This window comes from Mercenaria mercenaria, chromosome 6 (genome assembly GCF_021730395.1).
Source record: "Mercenaria mercenaria strain notata chromosome 6, MADL_Memer_1, whole genome shotgun sequence".
In the NCBI taxonomy this organism is placed as follows: Eukaryota; Metazoa; Mollusca; class Bivalvia; order Venerida; family Veneridae; genus Mercenaria; species Mercenaria mercenaria.
In genome coordinates, this window is record NC_069366.1 from 30,998,179 (window position 1) to 31,025,842 (window position 27,664).

Genomic DNA, 27,664 nt, shown 5'->3' on the forward strand with positions numbered 1-27,664 from the left:
AACACAATTTTATATATAGGTATACATTTTTTCCCAGCAGAATCATATAAAAAATATATATATAAAGGGTAAACAGACAGAAATGCACGTCTAAAACAAAACAGTAAATCTAGAAAATTCATTAAAACTAAATACATGTAAATGATTATATATTTGATACAAAAAAAATATGTAAGATGATTATCGTCTTTCAGGTTCATAGCAGTTTCTCACGAAAAACACGAGCAAGTCGCCTGCAGATTTTAACATGTTTGATTTAGTTAATAGGTTAAAAATACCACACACTCATCTATGAAGAACAAATCTTATGAAAATTGTTATTTGCTGTAAACCCCTTTTTATGCCATTCGCATTTCTTTCATGTCAAGGATGTGAAGAAGACTATGGTATTCTTCGCTTGGGGTGTAAATAATGTGATATGTGAAAAATATGGCACAACACAGCTTTAAAATCAAGCACAAGGATAAAATAGGCATATTAAAATATCAAACTTTCATAAATAAGTGAGCAAAAGAATGTTATAAAAATACAAAATAAATGGAATGGTTAATTCAGATTTTGAGCCCTTATCATGTAGGCCCTTGTAGTTCAAATATGTGTTCGGTTTTTATTCTTTTTTTCCTTTTATTTTTTTGGAAATTCTGTTTCTACTAATTGCGTTCTAATTGATATTAATCTCATGGGATACATTCACTGAATTAATCTGATCACAGTTGAAATACACAATTATGTCCCTTGTTCCTCGCTTTTTGGGAGTCATTTCGAATTTACCACTGTACTTCGCCTTGGCATCAACATTTCTGTAAAGAAAACACAATGTTTGTTATAATTTGATTTAGACAAAACAATTTTACAAAGAAAAAAAAAACACGCTTTATCACTTGAGTTTAAACACGTAACAAATGTTTCATATGTTTTCATGAACAAATTTAAAATGTCACCAGAACATGTTTAATTCCCTTTTTTTGATCATGTAACAGACCACATTACATGTTAGTTACAATATTAAACGGTTCTATGAAATATAAAGCATTGGGAGTAGTAATTTTTCTGCCATTCGAATCTATTTTGAAAAAAAAAAAAAGAGTTTGACTTACGGTTGTTTGTAGATTACGGGCCTTTGAAGACCGGGTCCTTCAACACGTAATGTACATTTGGTTAAAGGGACAGGCAATGGATTCGCGAACGAAACTTCAGCTTCGAATGTCTGTCCCAGTTTGCATGTCTGCGGTGCCTGTAAAAGTGAAATAGACATTTTATGGAGAATAATGTAACTGAACATTTTGTGTAGAAGGCGAACAAATATTCACAGGAGATAACCGCTTTGGTATCAAATTCATTTTTTAAAGTACATTGTTACCATGTATGACGTCATTTTAACGCAACACTGTTTTGTAGCGTTTCTGCTATAATCATCTAGCATCTAATTGGAGACAGATTTATGAATTTGGACGGAAGAATGAATATACAAATACGTTTAATTAGTTTGTCGTAAACGTTGCCGTAAATGATCAAGTTCCGGTTCATAGTAGACATGCGCACATACAAATTTTATGACAGAGTCAAGAGAAAAAAAATAAATATCTAAGCTTACAGAAGAAAATTGCAAAGTTTCATCAGACATAAATTTATCCCATGTTTGTGTGTCTACCAGCAAAAACTAAAATAATCTTCATCAGACTGTGTACTTAATTCGTACATTTTACATGTAATTTGTCACACATAAGCTACTTTACCTTGATGGCGAGATGGGGTTTTCGCAGTCTAAGTTCCTCCATGTCAGCAAACGTTTGTTTTGTCTCATCCACTATGCACATACAAGCTATCTTGCAGATACAGTGGTCTGTCAACTTGTCAAGATATTCATTAACTTCCACTTCCATGTCTATACTCTCCTCTAAAATAAATATATTTGAGCCGCACCATGAGAAACCCAACATAGTGCGTTTGCGACCAGCATGGATCCAGACCAGCCTGCGCATCCGTGCAGTCTTGTCAGTATCTATGCTGTTCGCTTTTAAAGCCTATTGCAATTAAAGAAACCGTTAGCGAACAGCATGGATCCTGTCCAGACTGCGCTGATGCGCAGGCTGGTCTGAATCCATGCTGGTCGCAAACGCACTTTCTTGCATAAAAACTACTTTTTCACTGGATCCGCCCATGTATTAACGGGAGAAAAATCGTGTGCAAACAAGGCATACACGTGCTGTTAATACCCGATTTTTATTTTTGAAATGCTTTCCCACGGACGTATATGTAATTCTGCGCAGATTGACATCTGGTATCTGCGTCTTTTTTCTTTCATAAAATCCTCTTCTTGAAGCATTAAAGATGCAATCTAAACCATAGAATGTTTTACTGTATCAGTAACTAACGCCAAATGCGCTGCCCCAAACATTGTTCGTACTCGTTTCTTCCCTTGTTTACTCCCCTTTTAGAACTCTGCGTCAATTCAGATTTTGTAGACAACCGTGAATGTTAAAGAATAGCTTGTTTACCTGTGCGTTTCTTTGTTTTTAGGTATCATATTTATGATTTTGGTAGGTATCAGTCAGTATGTTTTTTTCTAATTTCTCGAAGAATTTATATAAACAGCTTGGAAACTTGACACTACGTTCGTACTCATCCGTACTCCAACTGCGTGTCCGTACTCAATATAACTCGAATGTAAAGTTATTATTCTTGAAATTGTGATCGAGTCCACCAAATTGTGAAATGATATGAATAATCATTGGTAATTTTATGTTTGTAATAATAAGAGATAAAAAAATCGCTTAAAAACCTTCAGGATGTGCTTTTGATAGTGTTGTTTATTTCCGGGCCCTGAATACGGATATTTAAAACATGTTTACCGTTTCCAAAAACAACTGGAATGGTAAATAAAAAATGTATCGGAATCGTCAAGTCATCACATATGAAAACAATACATAAATCGTCGTGAAATATATTTTTATGCCAGAATAGCGACTTCGGTCTCGGTCACAAACAATCCCGCTGGCTTCTGCAGACGTTAATACACAAAAAACGTATTTCTCATAGCGCGGCTCAATTTATCTTTATGTAAGCCCGTAGGCAAAGAAATTTGTAAGTTCATTTGGAATCTGTTAGGAAGTTTGGACGGATTAAAGAATTTCCTTTTCCGTTGCAATGATAATGTGTAAACCTTCTGTTGATAAGCGACCGGTATTTTCTCAACTAACCAAACTTAAGAGTTCTTCCCCATGATTACAATAAATTTCGCCAGAGTGTGTGTAAAGCCAGTGAAATATGGCGCTGGTCCCTTTTCTTGCCAAAAATAATGATATGCTGTGGTAAACATAATTGCCAAACATTTTCTAATACGTACAGCCTTACCAGAAGTCTGCTGGATGAAGGTCTGTATGTTTTATTATTTGTAGTACATATTTATTTTCCTATAAAATGTAGGAGAACGAAACAGTATATTAATATGATACAGAATCACTGCTAGTACGTCACAGTTATTACTCTACAGCGACAAAACGGTCATAGCAGTGCGTAGGGCATGCACACAAAATAAACCAGTATTTGGTGGATGCCGCCAAACATGTAGACGTGTGTTAAAACCGAAATGATATATCTCAAACCGTAATTGTCTCTTGAATTAACTCATTCTTTGTCGTTCAAATACTTATTTTCATATCACACGGGTTGCATTCTCGTGCATCTGAACGCAAAACAATGGAGCCGCGCCATGAGAAAACCTACATAGTGCGTTTGCGACCAACATGGATCCAGGCCAATGCTGTTCGCTAAGTTTCTCTAATTGCAATAGGCTTTGAAAGCCAACAACATGGATCCTGACCAGACTGCGCGGATGCGCAGGCTGGTCTGGATCCATGCTGGTCGCAAACGCACTATGTTGGTTTTCTCATGGTGCGGCTTATTATAGTTTTGTTTAACAAGTCACTGTATTTTTTTAACTATAAAAGGAGTAGTATTGCAATAGCTTATGTTAAGATTTCTAATTTTTCTAGAATATAAATTTATACCAACATACCCTCCTTAGGTTGGAGTATTGTTTTATCAATATTACGATCTCTGATCTTTTGGTGTAAGACGCCAGTGTAAGTCGTGCTTGATAACGTGAGGTGACCGTGTACAGTTCTCTTGTTGTCACTCGTATTTTTCAACACCAGGGAAAACTTAATCGTATCGCCCATGAATATGTCATGATTGGGTTTCAAGTAAAACTCTACATCCTAAGATTCGTATTATTGAAAAGAGGTGTTAAACAATGAACCGTTCATTTAAATAGATCTAATTCGATGATGAAGGTGACATACGGGCATTCAGCTAGATACTAAATTTCGGTTTTGATAAAAAAATATAGCGGCAGGATTTATGAAAATTCTTATGAAAATTTATCCTGAAACATGCTAGTAATTGTTTCTTTACATTTGACTTACAACTGTTTTTTTAAGAATATAGAAGATATTACATCATTTGCTTGTACATTTAAGTTTAATAGGATACTAAGTCGGTGATATTCGCGACTGGTTTAGACTTCACTGTATTTACCTCCGCTTTTGATTCATAAACACCAGGCCTTGTTGACGCAAGATTAGCTTGTCTGACAGCAGCCCTTTCCTCCTCAGTACCTGAAATAAACGCGACATGTAAGCTGTTCGGTTCGTTTTCTTTTTACAATTAGAAACACCATATTTTGGCAAGATATTCCGGTAACCATAAGTTTTCTCAGACAATATGCTAAGCTTCTAGACTTGCACTTGCAACAATGAAGTGATACCAAAGTAACTGCATTGAATTATACAAAATATTGATTGGCCTTGGACCGTATCAGCGATTTTTACCATCTTCAAACGTTACTTTATATATTGTCTCGGCCCCGTGGTTCAGTTGTTAATATCGCTGGTGCCCCTCATTCCTCACCTATATGGGTTGCAGTTCTGCTAAGATTGTCATGTCAGAAAGCCACTAAGCTTGTTTGTGGAAGATCGGAGGTTCTACACAGGTACTCGTCCCCATCTGACATAATTTCTAGAGGGGCTCGTGATGGCCTTGTTCATTGTAGGTGGAAAGCTACCATTATAACATGAACAAAGACTAAACTAACAACAAAGTTTAACTCTGTCCTTGTTATCATATGCCGAATTCTCACCTATGTTTATTAATCAAATGTGTTATTTTCTGTGCTAGGAGAAAAAAAAACAAACGGTATAATGATTGGACATGAAGGCGGCGGTCGCTCAACCCGAAGTAGTGAGCTCAAGCCACATTAGGGTCGCGACCTACCTTCCCTAAACTTATACTTGTCCGTAACATCCTCTCTTTCTGGTTTATTTGCTAGTTTAGAACTGATATATCGACCAACACTTCAGAAGAAATCAAAGCAAACATTTTTGTGATATCATACATCGAGGGCTAAGCGCTAAACTGTTGAAACTGTATATAAATAAATAATAATATACAACATAAAAAGTTGACTCGAGAGTGTTTTTAATTGGCTCAAAGTTTTCATCACAATCCAGCTAGCTAAAATAAGTAAGTACTAACTAAATACATCTATTTCAAAAAAAAAATCATCAATCATAAAAGTAATTGGACCTACCTTCCCTAAATTTATACTGGTCCGTGACATCCTCTCTTTCTGGTTTATTTGCTAGCTTGGTACTGATATACTGACCAACACTTAAGAAGAAATCAAAGCAAACATTTTTGTGATATCATACATCGCGGGCTTAGCGCTAAACTGTTATAATTGTATATAAATAAATAATAATATACAATAGTTACTGTCATCTCCATATTTTGTATCTTATGGCGACTTCCCCGCCTTTCAGTGTGGAGAGTTGCCAGGCTGTCCTTCATGTACTGGCGGACACCTAGGTAGAACCACCGTCCTACTTTAAGCCATCTTGAAGACTTTCTCAAATGAAAGAATTCTTCAGTAAAGGCAAGGTATCAGCGACATTCACCATTTGGCTGCAGAGGCCATTGCAGTCTAGTGCAACTATGCTTTAATAAAATTGCTGTGTTCGTAAACACTTCATGTTTGTATTAAGAAGACATTCACGATTTGGCAAAAAAACTGGCAATCCGATCAACGCACCTGGCTTTGTTCTAGACAATTGTATTATTATACCAGATTTATATATATATAATTGTAGCTTAAAATATAAAAATATTCTTTGCGCTTTGCAAGTTTTTCAGTATGTAATCAACATTTCAAAAACTTTTCTTCATCATGTAAACCTTATCGTTAAAATATAGCAATTTAGCTATGTGTAGCTTTAGTAAAGTTCAAACTTTATGTTTTCAATAAAAGTAATTTGTACTATTTAATAGCGTATGTCAACAGTTTCGTTTGCTTTTAAAAAACACGTCGATAGCTTCATTTGTATTGTAAGACTTATTTAGTTATTTCGTTCGTTGTTTTAACATATGCCAATAGTTTAATTGGTTTTATCAAACTTTTGTCAAAAGTTTCCTTAGCTTTTATATATTTTTGTATCATTTAACATGTCGATAGTTTAATTTGTGCAGTATAGCATATGAGCCGCGCCATGAGATAACCAACATAGCGGCTTTGCGACCAGCATGGATCCAGACCAGCCTGCGCATCTGCGCAGTCTGGTCAAGATCCACGCTGTCCGCTTTCAAAGTCTACTGCAATTAGAGAAACTGTTAGCGAACAGCATGGATCCTGACCAGACTGCGCTGATGCGCATGCTGGTCTGGATCCATGCTGGTCACAAAGCCACTCTGTTGGTTTTCTCATGACGCGGCTCATATGTTAATAGTTTCATACGCCAACAATTTCATTATATAACATTCGTCGAAATACAACATGGGTTTGTAATCTAAACGTTACATCGATAGTTTCGTTTGTATTTGAGCCGCACCATGAGAAAACCAACATAGTGGCTTTGCGACCAGCATGGATCCAGACCAGCCTGCGCATCCGCACAGTCTGGTCAGGATCCATGCTGTTCTGTAATTGCAATAGGCTTCGAAAGCGAACAGCATGGGTCCTGTCCAGACTGCGCGAATCAAGACACTATGTTGATTTTCTCATAGTGTGGCTCATTTAAGCTTTAATTTTTCGATGGAAAGCACACGTAGATATAAAAAGCAGCGATGTATAAGTGTTCTTTCCAAACTTAATAGTACTACAGTGTAATGTTTCGGATATGTACGACAAATACCCATATTTCTTTACTCTAATCACGTTCTTTGTGCCATCTTCTTCATGTTTCCAGTAGACCTTATCAGCATTGACTTCGGCAAAGAGAAACTGTCCGTCGTATGGATGCAATACTTCTCCCCGTTTGACAGCAAAGATGGACATTGGTCCCATGCAATATACACCTGAGCACAACAAACATAGTCTTGATGTCATAAAAATGATGATATGTCAACGATCACAAACACGTGAATTGCCAGCGCAACATGTTGTATCGATGAAGAAATTTTGTTATGATCTGTTTCAAGAATAATGACTGAAAATGTTAAAAAACGAAGAAAATGTATCTTCAACATTCATTCGTGCAAATATTTTAAAGAATTCGGTTTGGTCGGCAGGCAGCCATGATACTTACCGTCGCTTGTTTCTTGTGGTGTAGCATCAATTGCTTGCCATCCTCCGTATCCCGGCGGCAAATCTGGCCGCGCAAGCCATACGTCGTTCCAAACATGAAAGTTCCTGTAGAGTAAAATATGATTACAATGTTTTGATGTTTTTGTATTACAATGTATTACTTTAAGCGCAAATATGAATCATAGATAAACAGATTTATTTCTTTACAAAAAAGTATACATTGAAATACAACAAATTAAATACACCGCCTCGGTTCCCTAGCGGTAGAGCGTCCGCTTTGAGTACGAGAGGCCGTTGGTTCAATCCCCTGCCGCGTCATAACAAAGACGTAAAAATGGTACTAAAGTCTGTTCCATTCCAAAGGTTTACCCCAACTTTGATTAATTCTTTATCATTTCGTCAACCTATCTGTTTTATTATTTTTTATAATGTTGCTGTTTATATGGAAGCATCTCCTTTTTTAAAAGCGAAATCGGATCGTGAACCCACTCTCTGTTTTTTATTAAATTATTATTATTATCTTTATTATGCCAGATTTACATTTGACTTAAATAACTGGTAAAAAGTCCAGAGAGCAGTCATAGAACGTAAAATATTGTTATACATAACCGCCGATTTCAGTTATAAAAAAATATCCCCGAACTATCATTTATCAGCTTTTATTGTCCATCAGAGCTACGATGTCCAGAAACAGATTTAAACATTTACAAACTATTTTCAAATCATTCATGAATAATTAACGCTAATGCGAGCTGAAACTTGTTTTCTTTCCGTTAAAGTTTTGCTTTAGTCTTACATTACTCCAGTCAGGGTTTTTTTTTTTTAACAAAGGTTTGATATTTTCTTTTTGTTTCTAATCATTATTTTTATATATCCTATATTCCTGTTGAATTTGCAGTCTGGAGTATGCTTTTAAATTCCTCAAAGGTATGAGCGCAATCGTCTCAAGTGTTACGTAACTTCAGTTTTTTTTCTGGATTTAACGAGCACAGATTAATTATTGACTCTGGCACAAAGTCTTGTTAATAAGGTCCACGGAGACAGATTGATAATTCTTTTCTTTTCGGTCGGTGCTCACACGTGTAACATTTGGCACGTGACGAGGCGCGCGATCGAAGAAAATATGATAGAATGATCAAAATGATAAGCAAAAAGTGTAACATAGGCGTAGGAGCAGCGGGACCTGAAGGACACCCGGTGTACAGCATGTATTCCCTCCCCCACCCCCACCCCCTCCCATCTTACCTCCCCGTCGTTTCCCGCACTTTTAATTAAAACAAGAGATTTTTCCTAGAATTAACAGAAAAAGCCCATTTGAGAGAGCACTTATATAAGAATTTAGACTAAATTCAGGGGTATAAAAAAAATTTTCACACCGCTCGCCCTGCAGGACTAATAGCCAGTAATATCTACTCGCCCTTGGTGAACAGCCACTCGCCCTAATAATTGACACTTTTAATACTGTCACTTTTATGAAAGGAGTATTATGTACAATAGTATTATTTCCCGAAAAATATTTATTTTGAAAAGTGTCTAAAAAATTTGGACACAATAACCATCGTCCATCCACCCGTGTTGAAAGAGATGAAGAAAAACGTTTAAGATTATCGGTAATTATTCAGTTGATAAACTAAGTAACTGACCTTGTTTTCATGATCAATTTACACCCCCTCAAAGAGCTAAAAGAAGTGTGTCAGTATCTTGACATCTGAAGTGGAGATCAAAGCGGTATTTTTGCTCGAGATTGTCATGGCATTACGTCATGTTTTTTCGCGCCATGTGACAAATCACTGTCTGATCGTACCGCATCGGTTCTTAAAGGTAGTCAATCACATTAATTTTGAGGAACATTTTCTGACATTTTTTCAGTATTTATATATTCTGTTAGAGATTTATTTAAGGAACGAAAAGACCCATTACATAAAGTTAGATACCTATTGGAAATGTATGATTTATTACTTCTTAAGAAATTTTGTATTTATCTCCCTTTAATACAAAAGTGTTTAAAACGTGGATTATTTCTTTTAATTTCAATATAATTTCTAGTTTTACATTTGCATTTGATATATATTGGAATATTACAACTATCTGAAACAAAAGGCAAGTTTTGAAACAAAGTGTAGCTTTGGAATTGATTTATTTTAAATCTATCTGGGTTGCGCAACCAAGATAGACAAAGGGAGGTAATAATAATTTTATAAACTTGCATTTCTAATGAATTTTGCAAGATATGTTCTTGTCAATGCAAATCTTTTACAACTCTAATACAGTAGTGCTTATATTCATAACATTCCTTAGGCAATGTATGTTGGTTGGGCAACCAGGATAGGAAAATCATAGTTTAAAAATTCTTCCAGTGAAAATCTGATGTGTATTAAGAACTTGATAAACACAAATAAGTGTAAATTATCAGTTGGTAAAGTTTTTAAAAAATCTGAAAGTTGACCAAAATCTGATTAACCACCTTTAAAATTGCTGAGAAAAAGAAATCAATAAAAAGTTTCTTCTTTAATTTGTTATCAAAAGCGAATGTGCTATATCCCGTATAAAAGGTAAATGTCTCAAACGATAGTTACAATAGCGGATATCCTACCTCTGTGACCTATTTGCCCTCAAGGAATTTACATTATTGTTTGACAAAAAAAAAACTTTTAAATTGTTGGTTAAAAAATACATGTACAAAGATTCATTTAAAACTTAATAAAAACCGCAATGACATCTCATTGCTTTATTTTAAAATCGCATTTCTATTTACATGTTCACGAGGTCACGTTACCTATTCTGCCGCACTAACAGAAATCTGTTTGCCAAAAATCGTTTTACTCTATGTATTGTAATTGCTGCCGCTTTTTCATTATTTAAGATTTTTTTATTCTGTTTTTTGTTCTTTCTGGTCAAAAGTCTGAATTTTATGCCCAGAGTATTCATCATTTATTTACTTTTCGAAAGAAATAAGTAACTAAGATCGCGCTGTTTGAATTTTTACAAATGATTATATGAAAATTCGACCGTTTTTATACAATTTTGCCTACATTTCTGTCGATATCTTATTAAAATCATTATAGAATTCAAATAGTATTATTTCTCAAGAGGTGTTGAAAACTTGAAGCGAAAATGTTAAAAAATGAATGCACTACGCACGGTTTTTGTGTACGTGTCGATGTAAATTAGATATTTAATACGACAGGTCGCACGTGATTGTGGAATGGAAAATTACCGGCATGACGTTTTGATATCTTTACGATTCGCGGGTAAATTCCAGTCAATCCAGGTAGCGACTGAACCATCTCAAAGTTTGTTGAGGTTTTGGAGTTGTAATTTCTGAATTTTGGTGAAGTAAGGACGTAAAAAAACACTCGCCCGATCGGTCGAGTATACAGCGAGGTCCACTCGTCCTACTCAGACTTTAACTCGCCAATGCGAGCGGGCGAGTGGAATTTTACACCCTGTCAGTAAAACGTTAAATTGTTACCTTTGAAAAAGAGGCCATTGTCCGTTCTACATTTTTTATCCACAGTGGTGACTAAAGGAGTTTACATGCAACATAAATATGGAGTCTTAAAGAAAAAATTTGTTTACGTTATTACTTTTCTGTATATTTTCCGTCACTGGTCCAATATAAAAATTTGGCCTTTCAATGGAACATTTACATAAACTGATATTTCTTTATAAATTAGTTCTGGGTCCTAAATATAACTAAAAAATACAGAAATGTTAACAAAGTTAAGAAAACCCAATATTTCTATTTCTAAACGGTCAAGATAGTTTTTGTAACTATGAACGTATTTCAACGCAAATATTTCGAGTAGTAGACATCTAACCATTTTAAGTTTAAAACATTTTTTTCCTTGTCCTGTCCGTTCAGATTAATGTGACGTGATTGAAAGGGAATATCCTGACGGACTGCGAAGTTTAGTTTCCACTTTTATTAATTAAATCCATAAAAATACTTCCGGGAGGTAATATCTATCTAGGTCACATCCACACAAGTCAAGTTATATTATAATTTTCCGGTCTAACAACAGAAAACATAATATAAGGAGAATACCCATGTGTTATTAAAATATCGAGACGCTCGCACGCACATTTGTTTTTAGAATGCCATTGATTTTTGTGTTTGTTTCTTTCTATTTTCTTATTTATTTATTTATTTATTTATTCATGTTGAGGTGGCCTGACATGAATTCCCCAAGAATTAGCATAATACGATAACAAACACAGTATTTTCAAATATTAACTCGGGCGTTTTAATTTTGAGTTGACCCCTAGTTTGTTGCGCTACGGACGCCGCCATATTGGAAAGTCGACGTAACGTCATACAGCATTACGGCCTATGGGGAAAAAAGAAAAATCCAAGATTATATCTTTAAAATACACTTTATTGAAAAAATGAAAAAAAGGTCTAGAGATATTGATGTATGGTATATAAATATGTTTTTTTGGACGATTTTATCGATACTGATAATTCAGAAACGAGGTAAACGTAATAGGTGGAACAGACTTTAGTAGCTTCCTCGCGTGGCGCTCAGCATTAAGAGGGTAGTGCTAGGACTGGTCAGCCCGGTGTCAGTATAAAGTGACTGGGTGGGATATCATGCCACGTGTCTACGGCGTGATATTCCAGTGAGGCAGCACTATAAAGTTGGGCATTGTGCTCACTGCTACAAGTAGACACCGTCGTTTATATGACTGAAAAATTGTTGAAAAAAACCCACACAAATTCCATATAATGTATGTTGATTATAACACACATTGACCACATTGTACTTACCACACAGAATCGTCAGTTAATTCCTTTGAATAGTTTCCTTTATGATCAAAATGATAATCTATCGTAATGCTTCCTTCAGTATCATGCGCAGACGAAAAGTTTGTAACACTTCTTGTGGGTATACCCAGAGCCCTGCATACTGAAAGTACCAAGACTTCCAGCATTAGTTGTTAACAAACTGTGAAACTGAAAACTCCCTTAATTGTTGCGTAAAAGCGCCAAATAAGACTTATCAAATAAGGATAAAATGTGTGAAAACATCGCAATATTCGAAGTATTTGATAAAGCATTCAAACGTTAATAAAGAACATTAAGGGCAATGCGCATGCTCAAAAGGGAGCTAACCTCAACAGTGTTTTTTTTCTCTTTGTCGATGAAGCTTTGCAATGCAGTTTAAAACAATCAAATTTTAGCCTCTTTTTACTTCATTATTTTTGACTGATTACAAAATTGTATCTATGCGAGCGCAAAGACTTACAAATACACAATATTTGCACACGTGTTACTAACATATCAAACATATCTAATTATGATTAAATTAGCAATACCTGTAGTTACAACTCCGGAGAACACCCAACATTGCCCATATGATACAGACCGTCCCGTCGTGTAATACTGTTCCAAAATGGCTTCACTTCCGGTCCAGTCTAGCGGCGAAGTACCGCCATCATACTTGCTACTCCAGTTTCCTACAAGAACGCCGCCATCATCCTGAGCATTAACCTATTGTTGGAAACCATACATGATTGCACAATACAGGTTGTTTTCTTTTATCTAATTGTATTCTTTAGATGATATCTGTATGTTTATTTTTCATTAAATATTATGTTACTACATATATGTATAGGTATTGTGTAAAAATCATTAACTTAGTCGGTATACCATCGTATGGCTGAGAAAAAGTAATCGATTTTTAGTTTCAAAGATATAAAATAAAAGGCAATTCTGTTTGCTTATCGTTAGTTAACCTAACAATGAATCCAATGTAAAACAAGAGCTGTCGGAGGACAGCAACGCTCGACTATTTAACAGCCTTGTCGCTTGAATGAATAAGAAAGTCGAAAAAGGGGCATAATTTAGTAAAAAAGTAAAATAGGGTTATGGAACCTGCATAGTGCTTATCAGCTCATGACAGTGGACAAGTGTATGAAGTTTCAATCCATTCCCATTAGTGGGTACTGAGATACCAGCTTACATATAAGAATTTAACCCAAAAACTCCTAAGTTCAAAAAGGGGCATAATTTTGTAAAATGCAAAGTTGAGTTATTGACCCTTTGCATTGCATGTCATATCATGACAGTGAACTAGTGTGTGAAGTTTCAATCCTTTCCCATTAGTGGATACTGAGAAACCAGCTTACATACAAAAACTTAACCAAAAATTTCTATGCTGAAAAAGGGGCATAATTTTGTAAAAAAGCAAAATAAAGTTATGGGACCTGCTTTGTGCATGTCAGATCATGACAGTGAACAAGTGTGTGAGTTTCAATCCATTCCCATTAGTGAGTACTGAGATACCAGCTTACATACAAAACCTTAACCAAAAAATTCTAAGTCGAAAAAGGGGCATAATTTTGTAAAAAAGCAAAATAGAGTTATGGAACCTGTGCAATGTAAGTCAGTTTATCACAGTAAATAAGTGTGTGAAGTTTCAATCCATTCCCACAAGTGGTTACTGAGATACCAGCTTACATACAAAACCTTAACCAAAAAATTCTAAGTCAAAAAAAGGGGCATAATTTTGTAAAAAAGCAAAACAGAGTTATGGAACCTGTGCATTGTAAGTCAGTTTATCGCAGTGAATAAGTGTGTGAAGTTTCAATCCATTCCCACAAGTGGTTGCTGAGATACCAGCTTACATACAAAAACTTAACCAAATCGCGACGCGGACGCGGACGCCGACGCGGACGCCGACGCGGACGCCGACGCATGGGCGAGTCCAATAGCTCTACTGTTCTATGAATAGTCGAGCTAAAAAATCCTCGATGAAAATATAACCTTTTACGGTATTTGAATATGTTCAATTTAAGGATAACATGGTGTAATAGGCCTCAATTTCACCAAAAGCGTACATACAACTTGATAATGTAAGCTTTAAAAATGTCAAACGATAGAAATAAGGTGCATATTGACAAAATATATAGCGACAGAAGTTCTCAAAAATTTCCTTTACCTTACCTCCCCTGATAATTTTGGGTTTCATGAATGATCTCCCCTGAAAACTAGAAAAAATGATTTTCTCCTTTTTTCCCTACGGGGAATTTTAGATTTCTTTTTGATATTTGTATCAGAATCATATAATGCAGCTTTCTACCGCAAAAGGTTCTCGAAATTCAAGTTCAGATTTTCATAATCAAAGAAATTATATATTTCCCATAGGCATCAATGTTAACTTCAATGCCGATTATCTCCCCAAAAAATGATAAAATTTGAAAAAAACTCTCGGTGAAACATTTTTAATTTTGAATGTCTTTAAAGTGACCAAATTTCATTTAGATATTACCATCGAGTTACAAGATACGAAATATGGCTATTACACCATGTTATCCTTAAGCTTATGCGATTTGTTTTTGAAAAAAAAGGCATGCTACTTATTTTTGCGTATTATATCTTTTATCGAGTACAAGTACGTTGACATTATCAACAAGGGTGGAAATATACGTTTTCGTTATACTTACCATCTTTGAAACTATCCTTACAACCATAATCGGATTCCATCTTAAATGATCGGGAAGATAAGATCTGTCGAGTAATTGTATCGCACAGTCTAACACAACTCCCTCAAACTGTATAATTATAAAGAATTGTAATAACTTTTCTAAACATGACATTGACAAAATATTGCATGTGTATAGAATACATGATACTTGTACATGTGTATTTTAAGCTCGCTGACATTGTGTAGCCGCACTGGCACCACCAGAGCAATGAACTGCCCAGTAAATGTTAGTTCATGTAGTCCAAATAAATTTTGGTTGTCGCTGTCCCGTCACGTCCAAACTTATTCTGCATATTTCTGTTAGGAAATCCCTAATGAAATCCGTTTGGATTGATTGATTGATTGATTTGGGTTTAACGCCGTTTTTCAACAGTATTTCAGTCATGTAACGGCGGGCAGTTAACCTAACCAGTGTTCCTGGATTCTGTACCAGTACAAACCTGTTCTCCGCAAACAACTGCCAACTTCCGCACATGAATCAGAGGTGGAGGACTAATGATATCAGACACAATGTCGTTTATCAAACAGTCACGGGAAACATACGCCCCGCCCGAGGATTGAACTCGCAACCCCGAGATCCGTAGACCAACGCTCTTACCTGTTGAGCTAAGCGGGCGGGCTAAAATCCGTTTGGAACGTTTTCTGATAATGTACAATGTATTTGTAATGATTACATCTCTGGTAATGAATTTATGTTGAAAAATTGCCTCGCTGACATTTTCGAATGTGTATTTTATGTTTATACAACGTGTGTCATCGGCAGTCCGCTAAATGTACTGAAACCGCTGTCAGGGGTAGATATCTGTTCACATCATATTTAGGAAGATTAACCCTTACGTTGCTAAATTTCTAAAATGGACTGGTTCATTATTCAATTGGGCAGTACCATTTATTATTTGAAGGGATATTCACTAATTAACTGACTGAATAGCGGACAGTGCAGACCATGATCAGTCTGCACGGATGTGCATGCTGATCTTGGTCTACACTAGTCGCAAAGGCAAAATCACTTGCCGCCAGCAGGCTAACCATAAAGTGTCTTATTTAAAATTGTAAGTTAAATTCAACCCATTTGAAGTTTCTACCTATATATATTATGTCTTTTTGGATTTTTAGTGCCTTTGTTTTCCTAACAGTAAAATGCAGTTACGGGTAAGGCTTAGAGGGATGACAACAACAACATATCAGATCATAAGATAGGTCATCTCGATAAGCCAAATGAGTAAGGCAATTGCCCTGGTACCAGAATGTAGCCTACAGCATACATCTACTAAAATGACCATAATTGTCGACTATTTCCTAAACTGGAATAGTTGTTTAAAATAGCATTAGACCGAAGGATATTCCAATCAAAACTATTTAATGAGGCGTTAATTCATGAATTTTCACGTTTTGGAATTTCATATGTCTCATTACAGATCTGTCCAGTCGTTCTGTGCATGTAACAAAGTGATTATCATCGGAGCGCAAAAAAAATAAGCCATGCCGTGAGAAAATCAACATAGTGGCTTTGGGACCAGCATGGATCCAGATCAGCCTGCGCGTCCGCGCAGTCTGGTCAGGATCCATGCTGTTCGCTGGCGGTTTCTCTAATTGCAATAGACTTTGAAAGCGAACAGCATGGATCCTGACCGGAATGCGCGGATGCGCAGTCTGGTCTGGATCCATGCTGGTCGCAAAGTCACTATGTTGGTTTTCTCATGGCGCGGCTCAAATATTTGCATGTCCGCACGCATTTAGTTTAAACATATTTATTTCCAAAATAGAGTACATATATTTATACATATGACATACTGTAGTGAAGACAAAACAGGAAAGGATACGAATGAAAGACAAATCTTATAGAATTCTTCTCCTTTGCGGACAAAATATAACTGTATGGGCATATCGAACTTTAATCTGTAATGGGGCTAGGAATATAGTCTTAAGATATGAAAAAGAAATATGAAAAAATAAGAAATAATAAATCGCTGTGAATGTAAAAAATGGAAAGGGGACAATGTATATGGTAGAAGGAAAGTATTCACATAAATGTAGAGATTAGAACAAGTAAAAGGTAGAATAGAAGAGAGAAAATGGGAAGAAATGAGAATGTCTAAGGGTTGCTAACCAAATATCTTACTTTCAGAAATATATGCCTATACATGAGTGAATATAGTCATGTTATCCTGATCAGATAGGTCTGGGTTTCCAAACAGAATAGTATTCAAGTCAATTTCGAAATTCCGCAGATTATTAAAACGCATTTAATATATAATATGTATATTATACTGACAAAATTTTAGGATCAATGTTACAAACTTTATACATTAAAGTTACTAGCCAATCAATCACTTGAATGCGGTATATACCTGGGTCCGTAGTATATCACAGGCGCATCAGATCTGTTTTTAGCAACAGTCTTAGGAATATAGGTAGTAACTTAATTCTACAGAAACAAATGGACTACTAAAATAGACATCCTTCCCGACGGAAGCATTACTAAGTTCATATACGTTAGCAAAAATTGGAAATCTCGATAAATTCTTCTACAAAACACATACCTGGCTATATGCCCAGGGTTTTGGCGAGATCCTGTCGGCGCTACCTGCGTATATGTACCCGGTTTCTTTTAGGATATATTCGCCAAGTAGTTTCTCATCAATCATGTATACAAGATCATCTGAAAAGTCATATGTTATATTTTTGTTAAAAAAAAAAAAGTATTATAAAACTGGTTTTTGGTAAAACTATGTAAACATTCAGGTATAGTTTCCAATATAATATTAAAATATTACTTTTTGAATGTGCATATGCAATGTAGTAATAATTCAATTAAAAGTATTTGATACACCTCTATTAGTATATGATCATTAACTATTCGAAATGACTGAGTCACAAAATAAATTCAGGGTACTTGATGAACATATTTACCTCTACACCATGGGTTAAAAAGGATATAAATATCCGAAGGATGCTTGTATCGGAAAACTTCAACATTGTTCTCTGACCGTTTCACAACATCTATCTTTAAAGACCATTTTCCAACTGCGCATGTCGGGGGAGTATTCATCACGAGGCTAAGGGAATTCCCTTCTTTTGTTTTGATATAAGCGCCCCATTCTTTCGGAACATCTCGGTCGGATAGTATAAATTCTGCATGGGTACCTCTCGACGGTTTTGGATAATTTCCTGAAAAGAGAAAAAACACCTTTACCTTGTTTCTTCTGTAAAACCTGCGATCTTTTGTTGCTGTTTATTTTTTGGAAATAAATCTACAGTGCTGATGACATGTTACTTTCAGTCTCAATTTCACCGTATGAAATACGAAGTCCAAAAAGTGATAGATTTGTGTGAATGCACAAGCCGTTCAATCTGGAAATGGCGAGCTTGAACCACAAATGAGTCACGACAGCACTTTTAACATGGCACCAGTACTCGCTTTTAGAAAAATTTTTAATCGCCAATATAGTAGCGGAATATGTTGGTTTGTCAAGCTTTGATCAACTAATTCGTTTTGGCAGTGGCTAGAGAACGGAATTTGTTCCCCAGACAGCGAATTTTTTATTTCTATGCATAAAACTGCCGAAATTGTTTCTTTTGGTAAGTATTATACATGTTATTATCTAAATTCTCTTCATTAACAGTGAAATTAACTCCGACAGGCTGTTTCTGTATTGCCTTGACATTTCTATTGCCACTGTCTTCTAACATAGGTGTATGGTTTAGCCATACGATAAAATGTACTATTTAAGGTACTATTTAAGATGCTATTTAAGAGTCTTAAAATTTACGTATAAAAGGTTTGTAGTATTTAAAAATTTTAAAAATGTAACCATGCAGCCAGGGAGCCAGGCTAGTAAAGAATACGTAGAATCGCTGTTGATTCATAAAAATGTGACGTTAGTTACATTAATACTTTCGAGTAACAAAATACTTTTGAAATTTTAATCGTTATCACTGACGTATGCAAGAACCTGCATGAAAAATTATTGTTGCAATTTGAATATGTTATTTCTGTCCTATCAAATAACATAATAACTTGCAAACGCATTCTTACCGAACTGAAACACAATTCTCAGGTCGTCTTTGTTCGAATCATATGGTCTGTTAAATTCGACATTGATGTTAAACTCCTGACCTCTACGAATGACGAGTCTGTCTTGTGTCTCAGTGATATCATATTCGTCCGTATGATGAGCTTTTGCATTACTTTTGACGGCAAGATCTACCTTAGATACCTCGATTAAAGTTTTGTCGTCGGCAGGAACTAGAAAAGCAAACAAAGTAAATATACAGAATGTCGGGTGTTTCAAGACTTACACCTATTGTTTAATGAACTTACGCCAGTCACTTTGTTTATAATGTGCATAATTTCTTAAATAAACAAAGTATTACTTTTAGTATATATTTATACAAGTTATATAACAAGGTAAATGCCCCCTATCCTACATTATGACATATCAGTAAAAGTGACATGTTTGCAACTTTTAAAATCGATGATGTTTTCTATCGGTCCTTTCTTATACTATTCATATTTACATGACAGGAAATCTAAATACGCAGCAAAATATAATTTAGAAAATATTTCAAAGGAATAAATTCCCATGGAATGACCATTTCTTTACCACCACGTGACTTTCTGTTTCTTTGAGAAATTATTCCCGTTGTGTTAACGTCAACGGTTATTGACTAAATATTCTCAAAAGAAAAATTATTGTTATTATAATATCATGACACCAGGAATGTTCCCACTGGATCGATTCCCATGATTGTAAAGGCCTTTAGAAAAAAACGTTGGATGAACGTAACACATAATATCCTCCCAAGGAACTATTTCCCATGTAATCTCATTGGAACATTATGCAATAAGTATTATACAAATATTCGCTGTTTTTCACTTCATGGAAGAAATGAAAAATCCCAGACGTTTTAATTAAGATGAAAGAAGCAAGTGTCGTAACCATCTGAATTATGAAGTTGTGTAGGAAAGTATTCTGTCAGCCGTATGAGAATATATCCTTACTCCAGCTGATATCGGTGTGTCCAAAAATGCCCTACAGACTAGAATAATTTTGACATTAATTTGCCCATTAATTAAAGTTCAGTTTCGAAAATAATATCTTGGTGATCATTTTCCCAGACCCTCTAGTGAAGTCTGGACTTTACTAAAGTTACTAATATTAAAGGCACAAATTTGGCAGTGCTTTACACTTTACTACCAGAGAGTTCCCTATATATTCACTTTGCTTACATGGTCTGGTTCTATGTGTAACCTCGGACTCTAATCCACTAGTCCTGTTATAGTGAAGACCAGGATGCCTGCTGTAATAATTGTTGCGGTCGTAGGTTCGAGAACGACCACTACTCGTACTTCCGCCACTACCCATTGCTTACTTGAATTTAAAGTAAGTTGAGTAACACTTTTACACTTTTATATCCTAAGGACACATAAATGTAAATGTGTCACTGAAAACTTAAAAAATCTGGTTAAGAAAAACTATTTTAGAAACGTTAATCCTCTGACATGTGTAATTTTTATGATTATATTAGTACTCCACTAAAAGACTCAAATAATTTTAACTGATTCTCTGCATAACAGACGATGCCTGACTGTATTAAAAAAAAACATAGTCAGGCGTTATTTTATTGCTTACACGCTTGAATAATTTACTTTATACATGCATATTAAATGTCTTCCATAGCTATTGCTGATAGTAGTATAGTGTTCTTATAATGCCATAAGTGCCCCAGTGGATCGACAATGTTAAGTAATTATGTTTATCCGGATTTTCGGGTTTATGGTATATAGTCAGGGTTTCTTAGTGGATAAATGGTTGATTAAATCACTTTGTCAAAAATTTAAAGACAACGGTATATAGAAATGGAAATCTGTTTTACAAATAACACCAAACACTTATATTTACAAAGCTATTAAAACTAATTTTCATAGAAGTGCTTACATTAATCTTTTGTCATCTAGACATAGCCTATCGAATATGCATCTTTTTACTAGAGACCATAGAATACCCATGGAAATGGGAAGATGGCAGGGAAAGAAAATGTACTTTTTGTAATAATGATGTAGGAGATAAAATTCACTTTCCTTTTTATATGGCAAAAAATTGTTACTGAAAGAAAGAAGTATTTGAAACGCTTGCACTATGTTAATCCGAACTTTTTCAAAAAATAAGTTGGAAGAATTGTTTTCTAGCACAAATATAACTGTACTGAACAAACTTAGTATATTAGTCGACGTAATTATTTTTACGCTAATATATTTATTGGGACATTGGTAGAATACACTTTACAAAAGGTCTTGATATATTTTGTAGTATTACATACATGTATCAGACTGCTATATATATTATGTTTGTCGTTCTCCATTGAACTGCAGTTTGTTTATAAAGTATATGATATACCGACATTATTCACTCTATAACTTTGAAAATGGTGCTTATGTTGTTTAATGACTTGATGGTGTTTACATCGTGTTACAAACTTTTGAATAACCATTTCTAAACTGAATGTTTTTCATCTGGTTAATGGCCAAATGAATATACAATGTACGCAATAAGTGTACACAAAGTATACTGATGACCACTTTAGGCAAACATGGACTAGTGTATATCATCGTAATGATCGACACGGATGCCGGTAACAATATACAATGTAAAATCTAATGTTTTCAATAATATCCACTTTATCAAATTTTGTTTATACAGTAAGACATTCCCTTATTGTCCGTAAGTATTGACCTGGCACTCATTAATCTTCGCCAATATTTTCGGGCGTTTTCGTTATGTGTCCTGAAAATATCTTGATTTATCAAAATAATCAATTTAGAGAAGCAACGACACAGTGGTGTAGTGGTAAGCTCTCCGACTTGAAAACACGTTACCATGGGTTTGAATTTTTTTTTAACCATTTTTTAAATATATAATTCCTTGTGTTTGTATTTGTATCTTCTATGATTATGTATTTTTGTGAAACATTGCATTTTGTATCGCTAACAACAGTTCTTTAAATTGTCCGTTGAATGAATGAATGAATGCTTGTCCGGTCCTGAAGATTTTGAACGACATTTTGTAGAACGGGTTTATGTACGTAGAAGAATGGTAATCGATAGTAGAGTATTTCGTTGATAAAACATGACAAGTGTGACACGTTTCCGTCTTTTACAGATAAAATCATAATAAAAAAAACAATTTGGTCAGACAGAGGACTCGAACACTCAACCCTGAGATTAGTGGCAAAACGCTTTGTCCGCACAGCTATTTCTGCACATGATACATGATGGTATATAATTAGCTTTTCAATAGTTATATCATTGTTTGGGTTCGGACACCGAAAATTAATTTTCGGAAACATACGGAATATTCATGAGTGCCAGGGCAATACTTACGGACAATAGCTCGGCAACGGTCACGTGATGTTATCCTAAAAATGATGGTCACTTAGATCGACAACGCATCATGTTAATCAATTATTAAAACGACAACGTTAACGGTACGGCATCGTCAATACACGCTTTCATTTAAGCTGAAGAAGTTATAGGATTCGGTTTCGACATTTCGTTTTATACAGAATTCAGCATGCACGTTTCACATTTTGATATTTATTTGTTAACACGTCTATTGGCGTCTATTTTCGATTAACCGTGATTTCAAAAGTGCTTGACTGTTTTCGTAAATTGTTCTACTCCATAAACAAATGCCCTGTTGCATATTACAATCATATTTTCTCATATAAACAGTTGTTTTTTTAAAGGTGGTATAGAATTTGGGGATATAACTGAAAGTGACGTCAGAGCAACAAGTTCAAATTAATCTGGTGTAATGTATCTAAATCCCAACAACGGGATTTTTCCGGACAATTTCTGGTTATAACCAAAAAAGAACAGTATACACAGATGCAGTCACTGAGTACGGCGAACATGTTTTATTAAATGGCCATGTTTAGTTTCCGTACTTAAGCTCATATTTCATTAAACATTAACGTTTTTGTACTTGAAGTTTTCACAATAACGTATTGATAAAAAATATCTGAAATGAAATATGATCGACACCAAATAACGCGTTTCTGCCTATCGCTTATTAAAAAACATTGGATATAAATAAAGTAGAATTGATTTAACTGCCCGATGTATGAACCAACGAAGCTGAACAAGATACGCGATGCAAACTTTTATTTTCAGTCGCGTAGTCATAACAAATAAAAGACATTAGCCGCTATTAGTTTTGTTTACGTGATAACTGTTGTTAACATCCATAGATATCGAGATTTTGATCAGGGAGTGTGCATGATTAAAATTTTACGGTTTCCGACCCGAAATGGCAATCGGTTATTTCCGCGCGATTCCTAATTATCGTTTGTTATTTCGGCAGTGTTCGGTCGTTAATGTAGCTCTTACCAGTATTTTTTCCGTAAGGAGCGGAGACTCCCGAAATCACATACGGAGAAACAGTAATGGTACGGAAATTACCGATTGTCGCTATTGGTAACGACGACGGGAAAATGTCTTTATTGCCGCGGCGGTCCGGGGTTCGATTAACGACGAGGTCATCTTTTTTTCTTGATTTGGAATTTTCAAAATATTTTAGAAACAAAACTCATATTCTTATTGTTCATAATATGGCCAAACTTCAATTTGAAAGGAATATTATTTTAGCCAAATCTGGAGGTCAGTGCCTTTAAACGTATTGTCAGAATGTGTTTTTGTTTTGTTTTTGTTGGGTTTAACGTCGCACCGACACAATTATAGGTCATATGGCGACTTTCCAGCTTTGATGTTTGAGGAAGATCTCAGGTGCCTCTCCGTGCATTATTCCATCACGGGCGGGCACCTGGGTAGAACCACCGGCATTCCGTAAGCCAGCTTGATGGCTTCCTCACATGAAGAATTCAACGCCCCGAGTGAGACTCGAACCCACATCGGTGAGGGGCAAGTGATTTGAGGTCAGCGACCTTAAACACTTGGTCATGGAGGACCCCGTCAGAAGGTGTACTTAATACTTTATCAATAATACATTTTAGTGAAATAAACTAACAGAATAGATAGTGTACCGGACTGAAGAGTGTTAGAATCACAACTATTGTCGGACGCCCCTAGTGTTGCCTAAAACTTGTAACGGACTGGAGGATGTTCGAATCCTGGCTCGTGCCGGATTCCCCTAGTGTTAACTAGGGATGTGTCTCATACGAAAATCTACTGTATATTTACAACATTATTAATTGTATGTCGAATATTTACAAACAAAAGAAAACAATCAAGTAAATTAATCCATCTTGAAATAAAAAAAGGGAGAAAAAAGATACAAGTGGGTTAAACATGCTCTGATGCAGCGCACAAACTCCTTTTGAGATAACATGAAATCGACAATATGTAGGCTGTTTTCCCGCCTGATTATCGAGGTAGATGCACAGAAGTAATGTCACTGGTCGTAACCCTTAGCAACTGAACATAACAAGTGTAAATAAAATCACCATAGAGTAATTTTGTAAAAAAAGATACAATTTGACGTTGCGCGTGCGCGATCCAATGAAATTAAATGAAATAAGAACAACTGAATGCGCCCGAGACTTGTTTTACAAGTTTTAAGTTTAAAATAGATTAAATCTATAATCGTAGGTTTAACGACCTATTACAGTGGTTTTGAAAATAGAGATAATGTAAAAATGATAATAAAACGTATAAAAGATGTTATACGGTATAACCCTATATCAACAAAGCTGAAATGATTTTAGCGTCCGACAACTGTTACAGACAACGCTTTATTGCCTATCGTTTAAAGCTCATTGTTTAAAAAATGTCAAGCGAATTTACATATACCGTATTTTATTAACATTCAAATTTCAACTGACTGTATGAATATTGATCGGCAATAAAACTATTTTTGTAATAAATACATGTATAAGGTTATCCTAAGTAAGTCAAAACAACTCGCGCAATTTAAAACAGTATCGATCGACAATGAAAATATTTTTGGAATAAATGCATATATAAGGTTACCCAAAGTAAGTCAAATCCAGAAATTATGGCGACTTGCGCAATTCAAAACAGTTCCATTGTGATTAACCTATCGGGCGTTATTTCAGGTATTCGTAAGAAGGATCGATAACATCCATTATCATGATGTACTAGATTGATTTTAACGACTACTGACTTTAACGGACAGCAATATGCAAAGAAGACTGTCTTTTTTTCAGACGCGAAGTGTCCTTCACCTGAAATGATATCTAGTGGTCAAGGTGTCGGCCGCTCAATCCAGGGTTCGCGGGTTCGAGCCTCATTAGGATCATGATCACGCCTTCTCATATGACACGGTACTGGTCTTTCCGTAAAGCGGACTTGAAAGTGGTTCAAAAAATCTTGAAGCTTTCATCACAAACAAGCTAAAATAAATCAGTATAAACTAAATGATGTCTATATGAAGATTATGCCACCAGTACGAGACCCGTCATGACGTCATTCGGCCAAATGCGTATTCGCCGTATACGGTTTCGGCATTTTCCTTGTTTCTACGGAAAAGTCTGTTCGCGACGAGTCATCTCTACGTCCGAATAATGCCAAATTGTCCAAGAAGAATATTGAATCACACGGGCACTGCTTAAATTTCAGTATATTGCAACCAACTAGGTCGTGCTGTGTTCCTCTCTAACAGACAATATCATATAAATCTTACTAGTTTATATTTTCTCCTTAATATCCACAACTACACAAACAGATTACTTACATGGTTTTGTTCTGTCTGTGACCTCAGACTCAATTCCGCCCGTCGGTTTATTATGTACCCCTGGGTGCCTTTCGTGGTAAGTGTTCCGGTCGACGTTTCCTGCACCACCAGCAGTAGTACTTCCTGAGCACCCCATCACATTGAGTTACACTGACTACGACTTGTAAAAATTTCTTTTAACAAATGAGCCGTGCCATAAGAAAACGAACATAGTGGCTTTGCGACCAGCATGGATCCAGACCAGCCTGCGCATCCGCGCAGTCTGGTCAGGATCCATGCTGTTCGCTAACAGGTTCTCTAATTGCAATAGACTTTGAAAGCGAACAGCATGGATCCTGACCAGACTGCGCGGATGCGCAGGCTGGTCTGGATCCATTCTGGTCGCAAACCCACTATGTTGATTTTCTCATGGCACGGCTCAAATAATAAGTATATTTCTTTACATTAATCCATCAGTTTATTTCATGATCAATTTCTTTTTACGAAAATAAAACCTTTCGTATGTTTAATTTCTAACTGAAAGTCTGAAGTCAAAACACACGTGCGTAAAGTACACGTGAATGGTGATGCCCGTTTATAGACTGGCGAAGTCGAGTCTACCACTTTACTTAAATCCATTCGCATGTCGTGCTGCTAGGGTAATTTTCATTGTATTTATGTAATAGTGCACATACTTGAATGTAAATGTATAATTTATATATCTTTCATAGGTATTGATTTTGTTATTTTTGTTATCGGTGTTAAAGGTGGTCAATCACATTTAAACAACATTTAATGACATTTTTTACTTTTTGTATATTCTGGTAGAGAATTATTTAAGGAACAGAAAGACCGATTACATAGAGTTAGATTCCTATTTGAAATGTATATTTTATTATTTTTATAAAATTTTGTAATTACTCCCCTTTAATATGAAAGTATATAAAAAGCTGGGCATTTCTTTTCATTTCGATACAATGTCTAGTTTTACATTTGCATTTGATAGACATATCAACTATTGAACAATCTGAACCAAAATGCAAGTTTAAAAGCTGTGTGTAGCTTCTGAATTCATTTATTTCCAATCTATCTTGGTTGCGCAACCAAGATAGGCAAAGGGAGGAAATAATAATTTTTCAAACTTGCGTTTCTAATGAATTCCATCTAAATACATAATTTTTAATGCAAAATTTTACAAATATATTACAATATGTCTAATATTTATACATTTCCTTAGGCAAAGTATGTTTATCAAATTTATACTTATGATAAAATAACTCTATCTTGGTTGGGCAACCAGGATAGGAAAATGAAATTTAAAAAAATACCTCCAGTGAAAATCTAATTTGTATTAAGTGTTAAGTGAACATAAATTAGTGTAAATGATCAGATGCTAAAGTTTCGAACAAATCCGTTACATGGCCAAAATCTGATTATCCACCTTTAAGCTACAAATAGAGTGCAAGCGTATATATGGATATCTATTTTGCGTGTAAGATAACCGGAACTTAATAGATAGGAAGAAGTAAAACATCGATCTAATAAACGGAAAATTCAATGCAAAGCGCAAGTTTATTGTCTTTAGTAAAAAAAAAAATTAATATTTTTTGTTTGTTTGAATTATGATAATTTTTCGAAAATTCGATAACGGTCCAGTGATAAATCAAATGAAACCACTAAGTAGATACTTGATGGTAGAAAATATGAAAATAACTTATTCAGTTTTTTTCATGAATACAGAATTCAAAATAATAATAAATATCCCTTATAATTATACATCGTTATATCTTGTCATGATTATAAATTTGTTGAGGCTGTTTAAAATATGGAGTGCATTTATTTCAGGAACAATAAACTAACTGCATGGATTTAGGGGGTGGGGGATGTTTAAAATTGGAGAG

At 35.2% G+C, this 27,664-nt stretch overlaps 1 protein-coding gene across 3 annotated transcripts; it reads right to left on the bottom strand.

Annotated features, from left to right (window-relative positions):
- On the bottom strand, positions 1 to 26,448 carry LOC123549263 (protein-glutamine gamma-glutamyltransferase K-like). Of its 3 annotated transcripts, XM_053545534.1 has the most exons (16): positions 26,178 to 26,448; positions 25,785 to 25,957; positions 19,109 to 19,318; positions 17,983 to 18,240; positions 17,613 to 17,731; positions 15,029 to 15,136; positions 12,899 to 13,073; positions 12,351 to 12,489; positions 7,581 to 7,684; positions 7,188 to 7,350; positions 5,591 to 5,670; positions 4,540 to 4,619; positions 4,019 to 4,220; positions 1,737 to 1,897; positions 1,098 to 1,234; positions 1 to 800 (listed from the first exon to the last, which is right to left on the bottom strand). In XM_053545534.1, exons 2-16 carry the CDS (start codon positions 25,918 to 25,920, stop codon positions 662 to 664), a joined length of 2,211 nt encoding a protein of 736 aa, XP_053401509.1. In that variant the 5' UTR covers positions 25,921 to 25,957; positions 26,178 to 26,448; the 3' UTR covers positions 1 to 661. The 3 variants fall into 3 exon arrangements, with proteins under 3 accessions (XP_053401509.1, XP_045193134.2, XP_045193135.2); XM_045337199.2 differs by lacking the exon at positions 26,178 to 26,448 and having other exon boundaries at positions 25,785 to 26,013; XM_045337200.2 differs by lacking the exons at positions 25,785 to 25,957; positions 26,178 to 26,448 and adding an exon at positions 20,303 to 20,652.
- Between the last annotated feature and the right edge of the window lie 1,216 nt (positions 26,449 to 27,664).